The sequence below is a fragment of the Rhinopithecus roxellana genome, chromosome 17 (assembly GCF_007565055.1).
Source record: "Rhinopithecus roxellana isolate Shanxi Qingling chromosome 17, ASM756505v1, whole genome shotgun sequence".
NCBI classification, from domain to species: Eukaryota; Metazoa; Chordata; class Mammalia; order Primates; family Cercopithecidae; genus Rhinopithecus; species Rhinopithecus roxellana.
The window spans coordinates 6,510,915-6,527,736 of record NC_044565.1 but is presented as its reverse complement, the minus strand read 5'-3'; the positions used below and the strand labels follow the sequence as shown (position 1 = coordinate 6,527,736).

At 62.4% G+C, this 16,822-nt stretch overlaps 1 protein-coding gene across 1 annotated transcript in view; it reads left to right on the top strand.

Annotated features, from left to right (window-relative positions):
• The first annotated feature begins 2,017 nt into the window (after positions 1-2,017).
• Positions 2,018-16,822, top strand: part of ADGRB1 (adhesion G protein-coupled receptor B1) — an 81,326-nt gene continuing 66,521 nt past the window's right edge. The window contains exons 1-6 of the mRNA XM_030921436.1: positions 2,018-2,801; positions 12,678-12,839; positions 14,151-14,261; positions 14,669-14,833; positions 15,004-15,163; positions 15,823-16,001. Of these exons, the coding sequence (XP_030777296.1) occupies positions 2,018-2,801; positions 12,678-12,839; positions 14,151-14,261; positions 14,669-14,833; positions 15,004-15,163; positions 15,823-16,001 (1,561 nt within the window). The remainder of the gene's footprint in view (positions 2,802-12,677; positions 12,840-14,150; positions 14,262-14,668; positions 14,834-15,003; positions 15,164-15,822; positions 16,002-16,822) is intronic.

Below are 16,822 nucleotides of genomic sequence, written 5' to 3'. Positions count from 1 at the left end.
TTGCCCCTTTAAAAGCAACTTTTCTCTTGGGAGCCCAGAATGTTTGCCAGGAACAAGACCATGGAGGGCAGGTTGGGCCATGTCTGTCCCTGGATCCAGAAGCCCCAGTCAGCTTCCTTCCCCTGCTGGGAGCACTTCCTGCACCCCCCTGGCTAAAATTCCCCCACCCAGCTCTTAACCTCTTGCTGAGAGCAGTGGGGCACCCATCCCACTTTACAGATGAGGAAACTGAGGCTCTGTGGTGAGAGACTTGTCCGGGGCCACTCTGCAGTCCCGGGCACAGCCTGAGTCCAGCCTCCGGCCTCCTGGCTCCCATGGGCTCAGAGCCTCTGCTCAGGCCGGGACCAGGCCTCGAGGCTGCCTGGGCCCAGCTCCCTGCTCTGCCTACAAGGCTATGCAGGAAGGACGCCAGGAGGGGACTGCAGAGCCGTGACTGACCTTGTGTTGCCGGCCAGCTGGGCCTGGGCAACAGGAAGCGGCAAGTCCCGTGGGCGGGCAACCAGCATTTGCGTGGTCAGCAGAGCGGAGGCATCCCCACCAGGAGGCCGGGTGGCCTGGGGGAGGGAGACTGGCTGCAGCTCCCCTCCCTCCCGCACTGGCTCGGCTGCTGGGTGGGATGGATGGCCTGGCCAGAGGCCTTGGAGGTGATAAGGAGACTGAGGTCTGTAGGCAGAAGGAGCTTGCCAAGCTCCACAGCAAGGTGGATGCCCACTGGGCCCAGGGCAGCCCCTGATCCAGGGCCTTCGCTGCGCCTCTGCTCACCTGTGCCAGTGTGAGTGGGCAGTCACTCAACCTGGGCCCTCTCCTGGAGCTGGGAGGTGTCTCCTGGTGGCACAAATTTGGGGTCAGCCTGAGGCTCATGTACAGGTTCTCCCACCCACTCACTGTGACAGGGGTAAATGATGGATTCTCGCTGTGTCTCAGTTTTCCCATCAGGAATGATGGGAAGTAATGCTAGCCTTGCAGAGGAGGGGTGGAGGCGAGGTGGCTCCTGGTGACTCCATCCCCCTCTCCATCCTGCCCCAGGCCCTGTGCCTGCAGCTTTAGGGCATGAGGGGGCACGTTGGAGGGCCGAAAGAGAGCTTCCTGGCAGGAGCACCAGCTGGGTACAGGACGCTGGAGGCTGCAGAGGGCAGTCCTGGGGGCACCAAATCTGAACCCCTCTCACCCCAAAGATCCAGTCACTGTTGTTGAGGCTCTGCACCCCCTTCCTGCTCCCCAAGCCTTAGAAGGGACTCGGGGGCCAGACCAGAGGCTGGGGAATGGCCCGAGTAACCTTTCTCCTGTGCTCCGGGCCCACTTCCCTTCCCCCGGGTTTGCAGAATCTTCCCGGGAAGGAGGAAGGTTAGAGAGGAGGGACCAAGGTCAGCAGGAGAGAGAGAGCCCGAGAGAGCTGCACCCTTCACTCACAGAGGGGCAGCCACGCAGAGTGAGGGGAGCGGGCAGGCAGGCAGGCCAGGGCCCCCGGGAGCCACGCCAGGCTGCCTGAGCAAAAGCGTACCGCCAAAAGCCCCAGGTGGAGTGCCAGCCCTCCCTGCTCAGGCTTGGGTAGAGGCGGAGGTACTTTGGTCCCCAAGCTGGGCCGCTGCCCCTGCAGGTGGTCACGCTGGTGGGTGGCAGACAGACAGGTGGACGGAGCAGGTGCCTGGGAGGGTGCCAGGGCCTGTGTCTGCGGCCCAAAGTCCTCCTGCCCTCGTTGGGAGCCGGCTGAGCTGCCTCCTCTGAGACAGCCCCCGCCCCCCCCAGAGCCCACGACTCCCCAGGGGCTCACTCTGACCCTCTGCTCTTTCTCTTCCAGATGCTGCTGGTGGCCACAGGCTGGCACCAGGGCCCTGGACTTTAGAAGCCGTTGCTGCCCTCTCTGTCACCTGAAGCGGGGCCCTCTCCCATCCCACCCTTGCCCCGCCTCCCTGCCCCCGCCGGGCCGGCCCTGCCCGCCGCCGGACCCTGGCATGTCAAGGCCTGGCCCGTGCCTGCCTGCCCAGCCCGCGGAACCCCGGCGGCCCCGCGAGCTAGGATGAGGGGCCAGGCCGCCGCCCCGGGCCCCGTCTGGATCCTCGCCCCGCTGCTGCTGCTGCTGCTGCTGCTGGGGCGCCGCGCGCGGGCTGCCGCCGGAGCAGACGCGGGGTCCGGGCACGAGCCGTGCGCCACGCTGGTGCAGGGAAAGTTCTTCGGCTACTTCTCAGCGGCCGCTGTGTTCCCCGCCAACGCCTCGCGCTGTTCCTGGACGCTGCGCAACCCGGATCCGCGGCGCTACACTCTCTACATGAAGGTGGCCAAGGCGCCCGTGCCCTGCAGCGGCCCCGGCCGCGTCCGCACCTATCAGTTCGACTCCTTCCTCGAGTCCACGCGCACCTACCTGGGCGTGGAGAGCTTCGACGAGGTGCTGCGGCTCTGCGACCCCTCCGCACCCCTGGCCTTCCTGCAGGCCAGCAAGCAGTTCCTGCAGATGCGGCGCCAGCAGCCGCCCCAGGACGACGAACTCGGGCCCCGGATTGGGCCGCCGGGCCCCAGCGACGACTTCTCCGTGGAGTACCTAGTGGTGGGGAACCGCAACCCCAGCCGTGCCGCCTGTCAGATGCTGTGCCGCTGGCTGGACGCGTGTCTGGCCGGTAGCCGCAGCTCGCACCCCTGCGGGATCATGCAGACCCCCTGTGCCTGCCTGGGCGGCGAGGCGGGCGGTCCTGCCGCTGGCCCCCTGGCCCCCCGCGGGGATGTCTGCTTGAGAGATGCGGTGGCTGGTGGCCCTGAAAACTGCCTCACCAGCCTGACCCAGGACCGGGGCGGGCACGGCGCCACAGGTGAGGGACTGGAGGGAAAACCTTCGGACAGGGGAGGTGGGCAGATAGGGGGAGATGAGCAGACAGGGGAGGCGGATAGATGGAGGAAGTGGGCGGACAGAGGAGGTGGGCGGACAGGCGGAGGTGAGTGGGCAGGGGAGGTGGGTGAGGGTCTTCTTCCGCAGGGCTGCCCTGGTTAGCACCATTGTCTGGGGAGTAGGCACCCAGGCGCCTGCTCCATCCACCTGTGCACAGAGTAAGAGTGAAGGTCACTGCAAGTGTGCAGGGCCAGCCCAGGCACTCGGTGGGTGCTTGTTGAGCGTTGAAGGCCTAATTTCCTACAGGATGGGAAAGGGTCATCCTCCTGGCTGGGAGAGGGCCCACCCTTTCTCTCCGGCAGGACAACTTTAATGAGTCAGAGGCTGCAGGGACTGGGGGCTGGGGGCTGCAGGAGCCTGTGGGGCTGGATGATGCTCCTGGGGACTCGGGCTGCGTGGAAAGGTGGGCAGGAGGGCTCTGTGGAGATGTGGTCAGAAGATGAGGTTTTGGGTTGAGTATGGTCTGGGTGGATGAATCACATCTGCCATGCGCTCTAGGTGCTGGGGCTGGGGCTGCAGCAGTGAAAACCCTCGAGATCCCTGTTCTCAGGAAGCTGCGTAAGGGAGGAAGGAAAGCCCTAAGCAAGAAGACGCGAGCAGCCAGGCGTCGGGCAGCGATGAGAACCTTGCACAAGAACCAGGCAGGGCCAGCCCCTCACGGCAGGGTTGCCATTGTACCTGGAGGTCAGGGAGGCTGTGAGGACCAGGAACCTTGTTCAAAGCTCTGGGAGAGGTGGGAGAACCTCATGCCAGGAAGAGAGAACGGCAAGTGCAGAGGCCTGGGTGGCTTTGTGCCCAGAGAGCACAGAGGGGCAGGGGCCAGTCCTGTGGGGCTGCCAGCCTCTGGGACACTGACTTTTCCTGCTAATGAGACAGGAACCTGCACAGGAGCAGGGTCCTCGGGGTAGAACCTTGTGGGGGCTCAGTGGGCCTCAGTGCAGGAGATGGGTCCTGTACACACCTAAGGCATGGAGACCCCTTGCTGACGGGTGACGCGCAAGAAAGAAAAGGAAGCCCAGGGTTTTGGTCGGAGCATCTGGGAGGATTGGGGGATTGGAGGGGTTTGAGTTTGCAATGCCAGGCAGGGGCCGACTGCGTACATCGGGTGTTTGGGGGTGAGGCCAGGCTGTGTACTCGAGGCTGGAGGGCCATCTTGGGGCAGTGGGACTCTTAGGGGTATCCAGGGGCCTTGACTTCTCTGGGGCCAGTGAGGCCTGTGGACTCCTCCTCAGAATTTTGTGTTTAAAGGCACAAAACAGGCTACACAGGACTACAAAGGAAGTCAGTTATGCTGGAGCATGGTTCTACCCATGACGCGGGGCCATGGATCCCAGATGAGAAGCCTCTGTGAGGCTGTGAGTGGGGCTAGAGAGGGGCCAGGGGAAGGAGGGACAGGAATGAGGCCCGAGGAGGAGGGAGGCAGTGCCCCTGGGCAGTGGGGGGCCAGGAAGCCAAGTGGTCATCCTGTGTCAGGACAGGTGGGCACATCAGCTGTGTCAGGTGCTGCCAGCGGCTGGGTGGGAGGGGCTGAGGACCAAGCCCCCACCGGGCAGACTGGAGGTCACTATAGCCTTGGCGAGGGCGGCTTCCATGGTGTGGCAGGGATGAGCGCCTGAGGGGGACTGGGGAGAGAACAAAGCAGAGTATGGAGGGCTCTTTCAGGGAGCAGAGATGGGGCGGTGGATGGTTTGGGAGGTGGGAGGCTGCAGGAAGACTGGGCCCAGCGGTCACAGGCACACCTGCCACTCCTGGTCACTTAACCCCTCGGAGCCTTGGTTCCTTCCTTGGCAGAATACCAACTCCTTTGCAGGATGTTTCCCTCTGATTGGTGGGTCTCAGGGGCCCGGCCCAAGATTACACCCACTACTGGGGAGCTGGTTGTTAGCAGCTTTAGGGGGCAGCAGCTCTGCCATTCCTGATAGTGCTCGGAGCAGCATGGAGCTTGTTGGAAAGATCTGGCGGGACAGACGCATGTGATGCATGGAGAGGCTGGGGCACCGTGTGACGTGGGTGTCAGAGGGAGCGCCGAGCTTCACTCCTCACTGGGCACCTACTGAGTGCAGGCACCCTGGGGTGTAAGGCGGTCGGGCCTCCCGTGGGAGATCCCACGTTATCTTGGGAACCCAAGGGTCTTAGCAGGGCTTTGGGCAGAAGAGCCAGATGGTTGGGCTGTGAGTGCAGAACAGACGCCAGCCCCAAGGGGAAGCCTGAGACAGGCTGGCAGCCGGTGCAGGCATTCAGGAGGGGACTGCCACTGGCCTGGTCAGGACGTAGCAGCAGCAGCGGGAGGGAAGAGGAGGTCCTTGGGGGTGCAGCTGATGATCGACTTACTGATGAAAGGATGTGGACATGGGCATGGAGCTCCTCCCAGGTGTCCCACCAGAAAGGAGGATGTCGGCTGAGTTAAGGAAGTGGGGCTGGGGGTGGCAGGGAGAAGAAGATCTGGAGGTCAGAGTGGGACTTGAGTGTGAGCTGCCTGTGAGGCAGCCAGCTGGCAGTGTCATGTGAACAGGCAGCTCTGACACCTGGAGCACCAGGGCAGGGCGAGGGAGGGGCAATGGATGCTTGAAAATAGCTTCTGAGCCACATATGCAAAGCCCCAGGGCCTGGGTTCAAATCCCAGCCTGACCCGGCTTGCTGTGTGTCCCTGGGCCAATTCCATCAGCTCTCTCATCCCCTCAGGCCCCTCATCTTTAAAACAGAAAGAGTAAAAATATCTTGTTTCCTAGATTGCCCTGAGGAATGAGAACAGGGGTGAAGTGTTTCTGAGCAGAAGCGATGTTGACAATGAAATATCAATATCCTCCCGTATTCTTAGGCAGGGAGACTCTAGAGGGCTCAGGGAGCAGAGATAGACTAGAGGCAGGGATATTCGAGCAGCTCGGGGTGTGCACGGAGATTCTGAGAAAGGGAATGTTTGGAAGTGGTGCTCAGAAGGAGGTGGGAGGATGTGTGTTCACGCATGTATTCATGCAAGTATGTTGTACATGCATGTGTGTTCACGCATGTATGTGTGCAAGTGTGGCATGTGCCCGTTTGTACGCATGGTATACGTGTGTGTGCATATGTGCTCATGCATATATGTAGTGTGTGTGCACCCATGTAAGTGTGGGTGCAAGTGTGTGTGTGCATGTGTGCATACATTACACACGTGCTTGTGTGCGCCACATGCAGGCATGGTGTGAATGTGTGTATCGAGGCTGGGCTCTGTGCAGCAATTTTGACAGAACACAGGTAAAGGCTGTGGGGCAGGGGCCATTGGCCTTATGGAAAGATGGCTGGAGGGTACATTGACTCGGCTGCTGGCAACATGAAGCAGGGAGCTTGTCATCTTGTGCAGGAGGGAGTGGCATGTGGTCACCCGGGCCCAGAGACTGTTCAGACCCTAGTGCCCATGCCCTGTGCCCAGAAGGCCCTGATGCTTCCAGGACCACAGGAGCAAAAGTGATCTCAGTAGTAGTAGTCATTTATTGAGTGTTTACTTTGTGCCGGAGGCACCCACATTTGAACAGCCCTTGAGATAAGCTCCGGTGGAGGCACCCTCTGCCTCAGGGCCTTCGCGTGGCTGTTCCCTCTGCCAGGAACAGTCTTTCCCAGAGACCCGTGGGGCTCCTGCCTTCCAGTCCTCAGGCAGATGTGACCTTTCAGTGCAGGCTACCCTGACCGTCCTGTTTAAAATGGCAGCAGCTCTGGCCCCAGTCTGCGGCCCTTTATCCTGCCTCTGTCTCTGCATGCATGTGTCACCTCTCAACACACCGCATTATTTCCCTTATTTGTTGTGTCCACTTCTGATTGTTCAGGCCAGGATGTAAGCAACACAAAGCAGGCATTGCTGGTTTCCTGACGTGCCCCCCAGAGTGTAGAACAGTACCTGGGAGCAGCAGGCACTCAGTCAGTCCATGCTGGAGAAAACCAGACACAGACATGTTAAGGCAGCGGCCAGGGCACACAGCTTGTAAGTGGTAGGCTGATGGCAGAGCTACTTGATGCTGCCACCGGGTGGTGACATTAGGGCTTCTGCAGTGAGCTCTGCTCAGAGCTGTGCGTGTGTGTGAATGTGTGTGCGTGTGTGCATGTGTGTGAATGTGTGTGTGCATATGTGTGACTGTGTGAGTGCGTGTGCGTGCATGTGTGCATGTGTGTGAATGTGAGTGCGTGCACGTACGTGTGAATGTGTGTGTGTGCGTGCACATATGTATGAGTGTGAATGTGTGAGTGCATGTGTGAATGTATGTGCATGCGTATGTGTCCGTGTGTGCGCGTGCGTGTGTCGGGGGGGGATGGGGTGTCATGAGGACCAGAGAGGCAGGTGACCTTTCAGCAGACACATAGCTGAGCGGAGGCAGGGTCGACCCCAGATCCTGCCAGCTGAGACCTGTGCCCAGAGAGCTTTGTGCCCTGGCTGTGGGCCCGGGGACACTGGGATGGGCTTGTCCATCCGTCGCTGTCCCTAGCAGGCAACACACAGCCAAGTGCAGGAGCAAGCAGGCGGCCCAGGCCAGCCCGTGGCCCATTTTCAGCCCTGCCCCCGACACGGCCTGTCCAAATGCCACATGGCCACGTCGTGCGTCAGACTCTGCAAACACTCCTCAGGCCAAGCAACTGTTCCGCTCCACCTTGCACTGCCCCATGCCCCACCGCCCCCTGGGCTGCCAGGCCCCTCCTGCCGGCTCTCTCTGGCCCTCATCTCGCCACTGCCTCCCCTTGCATTTTTCCGCCTTGGGTGAGATGGGGCCGTTTCTCTCAAGGGTTGTTTTAAATATTCATGTTTTAATTAAAGAATTTTATTGCAGAAGCGACATGGAAGATAATGAAAAAGCAGCGTCCTGGGGCCTGGGAGAAAGTGTGTGTGTCCCTGTGTGTCCCTGTGTGTGTGTCCCTGTGTGTCCCTGTGTGTGTCCCTGTGTGTGTGTGTCCCTCTGTGGTGTGTGTCCCTGCGTCCCTATGTGTGGTCTGTGTCCTCGTGTGCGTCCTCCGTGTACCCACAGGGAGTGGGTATGGGAGGCTGGGCTGGAACTGGGTGTGGAGTGTGAACCCACACTTCTGTTGGGCTCCTGGATCCCGCAGGGGAGTGGGAGGCTGTGCTGCTGGCCAAGGGGCTGTGACCGGCCACGGAGCTAGGGTGACCTCCCCGTCCCTGCCTTGCCTCCAGGGTGAGTCAGGCTCAGCCCGGGCCCACCTGTCCAGTGACACCTCGCTCACTCCTGAGGCTGTTGGAGACAGAGTCAGGCTCAGCCTCAACCCCAGGAGTCCGGGAAGTCCTGGGAAGAGGCATCTGGAGGCCTCTCTGGGGTGTGCAGGGGCAGAGGGAGCGGCAAAGGCTGGACTGGAATTTGGAGGGGAGTCAGGACTGGAGTGGAGTTTGGGACTCCAGGTAGTCTCACGGTGACAGGGAGCACTGAGGGACTTGGGAAGGTGCCAAGGCCTCCACTGTCAGGGGTTTCTGGCTTGGACAGGGGAGCCACTCTTTTTGCACAAGGGCCAATTTAGAAAAATCTAGAAAACAAGAAGGCTTCAGTCCCCATCACAGACAACACCCATTTCAGATGGGGATGGCAGGATGGGGCCCCCTGGGAATGATATGCATGGGCCCTCCATGCCCTCAGCCCTTCACCTCCTCCACTCAGAGCCAGAATGCACCCCACGCCCGCCCGGCTGCAAGAGAGGCTGAGTCAGGGCCCTGTGTTTGGGTTCCACTTCCCAGAAAGATGGGGAGAAAGGATGTGCAGCTGGCAGCAGACAGCCGGGGTCGGGTCCTGGGAGGTGCGCAGAGACTTGTCCAAGGTCTCCGGGATGGGCCCTGAGCTTTCAGGCTTGTAAACGGGGCACCATTCTCAGGCCAGGGAGCACCTGCCTGATCAAGAAAAGGAAGCAACAAGACTCGGCCAGCTCAGGGAGCCTCAGTTTCCCTCCTGAGAGTTGGAGACGGGACACTACCTGCTTGCAGGGCCTATGTGAGGGTTTCAGGAGATGGAGCCTTGACAGGTTTAGGGGAACCCCGCTGCCCTACAAGGCTCATCGCTCTTCTTGGCTCACCTGGGAAGTGGCCTGCCGGATGGTGGGCTCGGCTTCTCAGCCCCATCCCGAGATCCAGTGGTGTCCACCTCTGTGGCGGGAGGAAGGAGGGCCGGCCACTTGGGCCCCGCCTGTAGGAGCTGCTGGCAGCAGGTGGGCTAAGTCAGGCCACAGGGAGCCCCATCGGCCCTCTGGGGCCCTCCTTTCCACGTCCATGCAGAGGGCCCTGGTCCAGGTCTCAGAGGAGGAGTCTGGGTGCCCCAGGACAGACCCTAACTCAGAGCCTGGGCTGGGGGTGGGGTCATCCCTGGGACACACTGTGGTGCCTGGGACCTGGTGGCAGAGCAGGGCGGGAATGGCAGAACTGACCCTCCAGCCCCGGTACTGCCCGACCTGCTGGACTCGGGAGACCTCTGCTGGCTACAGACAGAAGTGCACCGCTCCCCTCCAGAGGACAGCCCGGAAGCTGGGGAGGCCCAGCTGGAGGGAGGGACGCCCCCTGCGCCCCCCTGCACCCCCATCCCAGCCAACTCGGGGTGCGGGCTGTGGGGAGTTCACAGCCTCCAGTCTAGGGCGCCAGGGTGGGAAGGACACCAGGAGGCCTCTCACCAAGCACCCTCTCCCCTGGGTGGCCAGGCTGCCTAGGGCCGTTAATTGGCTCTATTCATCCCCTTAATGAGATGGAAATGAGGCTTCCAGACAGAGCTGGCATTGAGTGGGGGAAGAAAGGCGGCTTCTTTCCGGGCCTGGAGGGGCAGCCCACCCCCCAGCCTGCTTGCTGCTCCTCTGCTGCCCCTCACTGCCCACCCAGCTTAGACACACTGTGGCCACCCAGCAAAGGGTGGCTTGAACACCTCTGCGCCCTGCACTACAGACCCCAGGGGCTCCATCCTGGCTTTGATGTATTCACTGGACAAACACTTATTGAGTGTTAGCTATGTGAGGGGACACACATAAAAAACAAAACAAGAATAAAAATAGCAGCTACCGTTTTCTCAGTGTTCATTAGTAGCAGGAGTGTGACCAAGATGAAGGATCAGTCTGTGACTGGGATCAGGGCTCAGTATGTGACAGGATCAGGAATTCTTTGTCCAGGACCAGAGGTCAGTCTGTGATGAGGATCAAGGTTCAATATGTGACCAGGGTCAGGAATCAGTGTGACTAGAATCCAGACTCAGTATGCGTCCAGGGTCAGCTTGTGACCTGGATCAGGGCTCAGCACGGGTCCAAAGTCAGGGCTCAGTATGTGACCAGGGTCAGGGCTTGGTTTGTGGGGGCAGGGTGATCCATCCTCTGGGCCAGTGTCCCCCCTGCACAGCCTCCCCTGATGTGCCCCCGCCCCTTCTCCCCCTACCACATTCTTACCACCTGGGTCACCAAGGTAACCAGCCCTGAAATGAGTGGGTGTTTTGGCAGCTGAGGCCTAACCTGGGTCTATCCTGAAAGGCTGCGCGCTGCAGCAGTTGCCATGGGAACCGAGTGGCATCCTCCGATGAGCCTGGCTTGGACACCCTCTCTCTCCCACCCACTGCCAGTTTCCACGTCACTCAGGCTTCCGCGTGGGGGTTGGGCTGGGATGGTGAGGGGGGTGCTGCAGTACGTGCCACCCTGACCCATTGCCAGGCCCGCTTCTCAGGACCCTGTCTGTGCCTTTGCCTCATAATCGGGGGGTGAGATGCCTTCAGCAGGGGAGACCACTGAGGCCTGGAGCGCCTGGGCCCCGGTCAGTCCTGGCAGGAGGCCTTAGTCTGGGGGATGGGGAGGCATTTGGAATCTGACCACCAGTTCAAGTCCAGGTTCCTCTCCTTGTCCTGAGTTAGGGCATGTGACAGGGCAGCCATGAAGGGCCTGTCACCTGTTCCTGTGCTGTGGGCACGTGCCACCCTGTCCTGCCCTTGTGCCCTGGAGGCTGTGCTGGGTCCCCTACCTCCCCTGGCATGGCATGGGCCAAGCATGCTGTGGAGGAGGCAGCCAGGTGCTCTCCTCTCTGGGACCTATGGGAGTGTGGCTCTGTGAGGGAAGAGAGAGGGTTCTGCAGCAGGCATGGGGGCCTGGAAGACTCCCCCCACCCGATGGTCCCCAGCAGGGAGAATGAGGCACCCACTCCTCACACAGCTGTGGCTGGTCAAGTCCCTCTCTTGCATCTCATCCCCGTGCCCCTGGCACCCCCTGCTGGCCATTCCTGGCATAGGTGTGGGGAAGTGGGGCAGGGTGGGGGGCGCTCTGGTTGGACACTGAGTTTGCTGAAAATCAAAGTGGGGCCCCAGGAGTCAACTATGACCCAAATGACAATGCCCACATACCATCCTCTCCACATGCTTTTTTGCTGTTTGCCTTCCCACTGCTCAGTCTTGGGAGATCAGCCACTACCCTCATGTTGTAAATGATGGGAGTGAGGCCAGTGGGTGGTGGAGCCACTGGGGGAACCTGGCGGCTGGAGCTCCCCTGGGGTCTCCTGCAGTCCACACTCCCACTGAGGGAGGCAGGGCCCCTTCCCTGAGGCTCCGAGAGGCCCTGGGGCCCTTCTGGTGGCTCAGGGTGGCCTGTGCTTGGCCTGATTGCTGCCCCTGGGGCCTCCCCTGCTGTACCTGGGATCGAGAGGCCAGATCCCCAGCGCTCCCCAGCGGCAGCATGGGGCAGTGGCCCCAACTTCATGGTGGGTCCCCTCGTGGTGGCTGCCAGCTGTCTCCTTGCCACCTTGGCCAGGAGCAGGCACTTGGCAAGAGCTGAACGCCCTTTCCAAGTCGCCCCGACCCTCCTGCATTGGGTGTGCATTAGCCTGGAGTGCTGGGCAGGAGGCCCAAGCGGGGTGCCTGGACGTGGCAGCCCCTTCCCGGCCCCCTGGTGCCGCTGCCCCTCTCTGGCCCACAGATGGCAGTGACCCTCTCCTTCCTGCTTTGTGCTCCTCCATGGCTACCCAGTGCTCCAGGACCATGGGCACTCCAAGTGGCCCAAAGTGTTCTTGGCAGCACGAGGACCCCCGGGGAGCAGAGACTCCTGGGGCATGAGGTCTGGTTTGCTGGGGGAACACAGGTCCATAAAGGCCGTGGGGACTGTTGGGGCCAAGATGGAGGAAGACCCACCAGAGAAGCTGAACAGAGTGGCTGGGGTCAGGGCAGGGGCGTGGTGGGAGGGGCCTGCAGGCATTTGTCCCAGGCTCCCTCATGTGGCCAGCTGGCCAGGTCCAGGGCAGGCTCAGTCAGGCTGTGCCCTGGGTTCAAGGCCCTGGTTGGATACCAGGTGTGAGGCCTTGGCCACCACTGGTGTCCCTGCGTGGGGTGAGGAAGCGGCTCCAGGTCACAGCTGGGGTGTGAAATGTGGAGCCTGGTGATGAGGATTGTGACCCTTAGCTGAGCCCACGAGGAAACTGAGGATGTGATGGCCAGAAACTGGATGGAGCCTGGGGGCTTCCAGGCGTGCCAGGAAGGAGAGCTTTGGCGGCCAGGCCCCTCTACCCTCTGCTCACCATCAGGACGCTGAGTTGTGAGGCAGCCCTCGAGTGGGTGAAGGTCGTCATCCTTTCATCATCCTGGCAGCAAACCTGTCCAGCGGCGGCTGGCACACGGGGACCCTTCCGGCTCAGGCATGACCTGAGCTCTCCAGAGTGGACCCGGGAGCTGGGTAGACACCGGACCCCCAGGTCCTCCCAGGCCAGGCCTTCCCCGGCACTGCGGCCCCTCCTGACCCGGGCCGGCCTCGGCGGGCTTAGCACCCCCATGACTTACCCCGTCCAGGCCACGAGCCCCTGCCCTACCCTGATCCCCGCCCTCTGGTCTCCCCCCAGGCGGCTGGAAGCTGTGGTCCCTGTGGGGCGAATGCACGCGGGACTGCGGGGGAGGCCTCCAGACGCGGACGCGCACCTGCCTGCCCGCGCCGGGAGTGGAGGGCGGCGGCTGCGAGGGGGTGCTGGAGGAGGGTCGCCAGTGCAACCGCGAGGCCTGCGGCCGTGAGTGCGGGCGGGGCGGGGCGGAACCAGAGCCCTGGAGAGGCGGGGCTTGTGAAGGAGGGGGCGGGGCCCGGAGAGGAGGGGCCCGTGGGGGCGGGGAGGGGCCCGTGGGGGCGGGGCGGGGCCTCGAGCTCAAGGGGCTGGTGGGGGCAGGGAGGGGTAGGGCCCAGAGCAACAGGGCCGGTGGAGGGAGGGGCTTAGGGCGGGACCAGGTAGGGGCGGGGCCGGGGCCTGGCAGACGCTGGGCGGGGCCTGCAGGAAGAGTGAGTAGGGTGAGTCTGGGCTCTGAGAAGCAGGACCTCAACTCGGGGCTGGCCCATGGGAGTGGGGCCTAGCCGGGGGAGCAGAGGTGAGGGCCCCGAAGAGTGTGGTGCTTGGGGCTGGGTGGGACTAGATGGGGCTTTCTTTTTTTTGTTTTTTGGTGTTTTTTTTTGAGAGGGAGTCTTGCTGTGTCACCCAGGCTGGAGAGCAGGGGTACGATCTCTCGGCTCACTGCGAACTCCGCCTCCCGGGTTCACGCCATTCTCCTGCCTCAGCCTCCCAAGTAGCTGGGACTACAGGCGCCCACCACCACACTCGGCTAATTTTTTGTATTTTTAGTAGATGGTATGCATCTCCTGACCTCGTGATCCGCCCGTCTCGGACTCCCAAAGTGCTGGGATTACAGGCATGAGCCACCGCACCTGGCCTAGATGGGGCTTTCTTCCCGTTTGTGGATTGGGGGTTTTGGAGGGTGTGCGGAAGGCTGGCTGTGGGAGCTCTGGCCAAGCCAGCCCTCCTGCCCCAGCCGAATGCTGCCTCCAGAATGTATTTCTCTAATAAGGCTCTCTAATGACCCCATGCATTTTTTAGTTGCTTCCATGAAGTTAAATCACGTTGTAATGAGACTGTCTTTGGGCTGTTTTTTGTTTGATGAACTTTCCTGGGGAGAGGAGCTCCTCTCAGGAGCCTGGGGAGGGCCCTGGGGCGTCAGCTGGGCTGCGGGACGGAGGCAGGGGCACTGTTGGGGTGCCAGGCAGGGGAGAGCAGCCACCACTTAGTGCAGGCTGCCGTCCTGCAGGTGAACGCTGGCCTGTGGGCAATGAAGGCAGTGAGGGAGTGGGCGCAGGGTGGGGGAGACGGGACCCACAGGAAGGGTCCCCTGTTGACCAGATGAGGGCTGGTGCCAGGCTGGGTGCTCTGGTCCCTGGCTTCCCAGCTGCCCAGTGGAGCCAGGTGGCCCAGTGCTGGCGGGCTCAGAGCACTGTGGCCACAGAGAGAGAGGACGGGGGCAAAGCACTGCTCCCGTGCTGACCTGAGCCCGTCCTGCAGCCGCTGGGCGCACCAGCTCCCGGAGCCAGTCCCTGCGGTCCACAGATGCCCGGCGGCGTGAGGAGCTGGGGGACGAGCTGCAGCAGTTTGGGTTCCCAGCCCCCCAGACCGGTGAGCTGGCGGGAGGGGGTGGGCAGGATTAGGGCTTTGGGAAAATACTGTAAGTTAACAATCGCCACTAGTTATGGGTAGTAACTTGAATAACTAGACTAACCCGTCAGGTGCTGGGCTCTTGTCTCCTGACTGACTGGCATTAGGGGAACTGGTGTGAGGTGAGGAGACCTGTCCCTGGCCAGACCCTAGAGGCCCAGGGATGGCACAGGCCGGCTCTCAGGGCTTCCAGCCTTGTAGGGGAAATGACCAGTTCTTGAGATCAGCCTGGTTCGAAGGCCCGGGGGCGCGGCCCCAGCCCTGCTGCCTGCTCCCCAGCAGGGCGGCCCTCCTGCTGCGGGATCCGGCCCCGGTCTGACTGCAGCCCCATGGGCGGCAGGCCTGTGACGCTGTAGTGGGGCCTGCAGGTGACCCAGCAGCCGAGGAGTGGTCCCCGTGGAGCGTGTGCTCCAGCACCTGCGGCGAGGGCTGGCAGACCCGCACGCGCTTCTGCGTGTCCTCCTCCTACAGCACGCAGTGCAGCGGACCACTGCGCGAGCAGCGTCTGTGCAACAACTCCGCCGTGTGCCCAGGTGGGTGGGACCTTGGGCTTGGGCAGCGGGCAGCTGGGGTAGCAGGCAACTGGGGCAGTGGGGGGCTGGGGCAGCAGGAGGCCAGGGCAGCAGGGGGCTGGGGCAGTGGGCGGCCAGGGCTTCAGGGGCCGTGGCAACAGAGGGCAGCAGCACCTTCCGTCCCTCTGCAGTGCATGGTGCCTGGGACGAGTGGTCACCCTGGAGCCTCTGCTCCAGCACCTGTGGCCGTGGCTTTCGGGATCGCACGCGCACCTGCAGGCCCCCCCAGTTTGGAGGCAACCCCTGTGAGGGCCCTGAGAAGCAAACCAAGTTTTGCAACATCGCCCTGTGCCCTGGTAGGTGAGAGGGAGGGCGTGGGAACAGGGAGGAAGGGAAGAAAGGAGAGGTCACAGTAGGCCACTGGCCAGGCCTGGGAACCTAGCTTTGCCCACTCCAGACCCACCTCAGGGTGCTCAGAGGTTAGAACCTCAGACTGGGTTCAGGAAGCAGGCTGAGGTGTGACCTTGGGGCATTTCCCACCCATATCCCAGGCTGGGTGAGGGCTGCTGGCCCCCAGGGTGTTCTCACCCATGTCACTGGCTGGGTGTGGGTGGTGGCCCCCAGGGTGTTCACACCCATGTCACAGTCTGGGTGTGGGCTGGTGGCCCCCAAGGTGTTTACACCCATGTCACAGGCTGGGTATGGGGTGGTGGCCCCCAGGGTTTACTCTCTCGTGTCCCAGCCTGGATGTTCTCACCCATGTCACAGGCTGGATGTGGGGTGGTGGCCCCCAGGGTGTTCTCACCAATGTCACAGGCTGGGTGTGGGTAGTGGCCCCCAGGGTGTTCTCACCCATGTCACAGGCTGGGTGTGGGTAGTGGCCCCCAGGGTGTTCTCACCTATGTCCTAGGCTGAGTGTGAAGCAGTAGCCCCCAGGGTACTAACACCCACATTCCAAGCCAGGCATTGGGGTGCCGGGTGTTCACGCCCACTTCGTGTCCCCTTCCTCCCCCGGGCCGGGCAGTGGATGGAAACTGGAACGAGTGGTCGAGCTGGAGCGCCTGCTCCGCCAGCTGCTCCCAGGGCCGACAGCAGCGCACGCGTGAATGCAACGGGCCTTCCTATGGGGGCGCCGAGTGCCAGGGCCACTGGGTTGAGACCCGAGACTGCTTCCTGCAGCAGTGCCCAGGTCAGGGGTGTGCCGGGCTGGGGTTGGGGGCACCTAACAAGCAGGAACCTCTAGGGAGGGGACAAGCCCCACGGCGGGTGGGGTAACCATGGGCCCTGGCATGTGACTGAGGAGGGAGCAGGGTGCACAGTGGGGTCTGCGGTGGTCGTGGGGGAAACGGGGCGTGGAGTGGCTGCAGGGTGAGTGAAGTGCACTGTGGGGTGGGGGGGCCATGAGGAGAGTGGGGCATGGGGTGGTCATGGGGAGAGGAGTGGGGTGCACAGTGAGACTTGGGGTGTCTGTGGGAGAAGTAGAGTGTGGCCGTGGGGTAGTGGGGTGCACAGTGGGACTTGGGGTGTCTGTGGGGGAAGTGGAGTGTGGTGTGGCCGTGAGGTAGCGGGGTGCACAGTGGGACTTGGGGTGTCTGTGGGGGAAGTGGAGTGTGGGGTGGCCGTGAGGTAGCGGGGTGCACAGTGGGACTTGGGGTGTCTGTGGGGGAAGTGGAGTGTGGGGTGACCGTGGGGTAGCGGGGTGCACAGTGGGACTTGGGGTGTCTGTGGGGGAAGTGGAGTGTGGGGTGGCCGTGAGGTAGCGGGGTGCACAGTGGGACTTGGGGTGTCTGTGGGGGAAGTGGAGTGTGGTGTGGCCGTGAGGTAGCGGGGTGCACAGTGGGACTTGGGGTGTCTGTGGGGGAAGTGGAGTGTGGGGTGACCATGGGGTAGCAGGGTGCACAGTGGGACTTGGGGTGTCTGTGGGGGAAGTGGAGTGTGGGGTGGCCGTGGGGTAGCGGGGTACACAGTGGGACTTGGGGTGTCCATGACGAAGAGGAGTGTGGGGAGGCC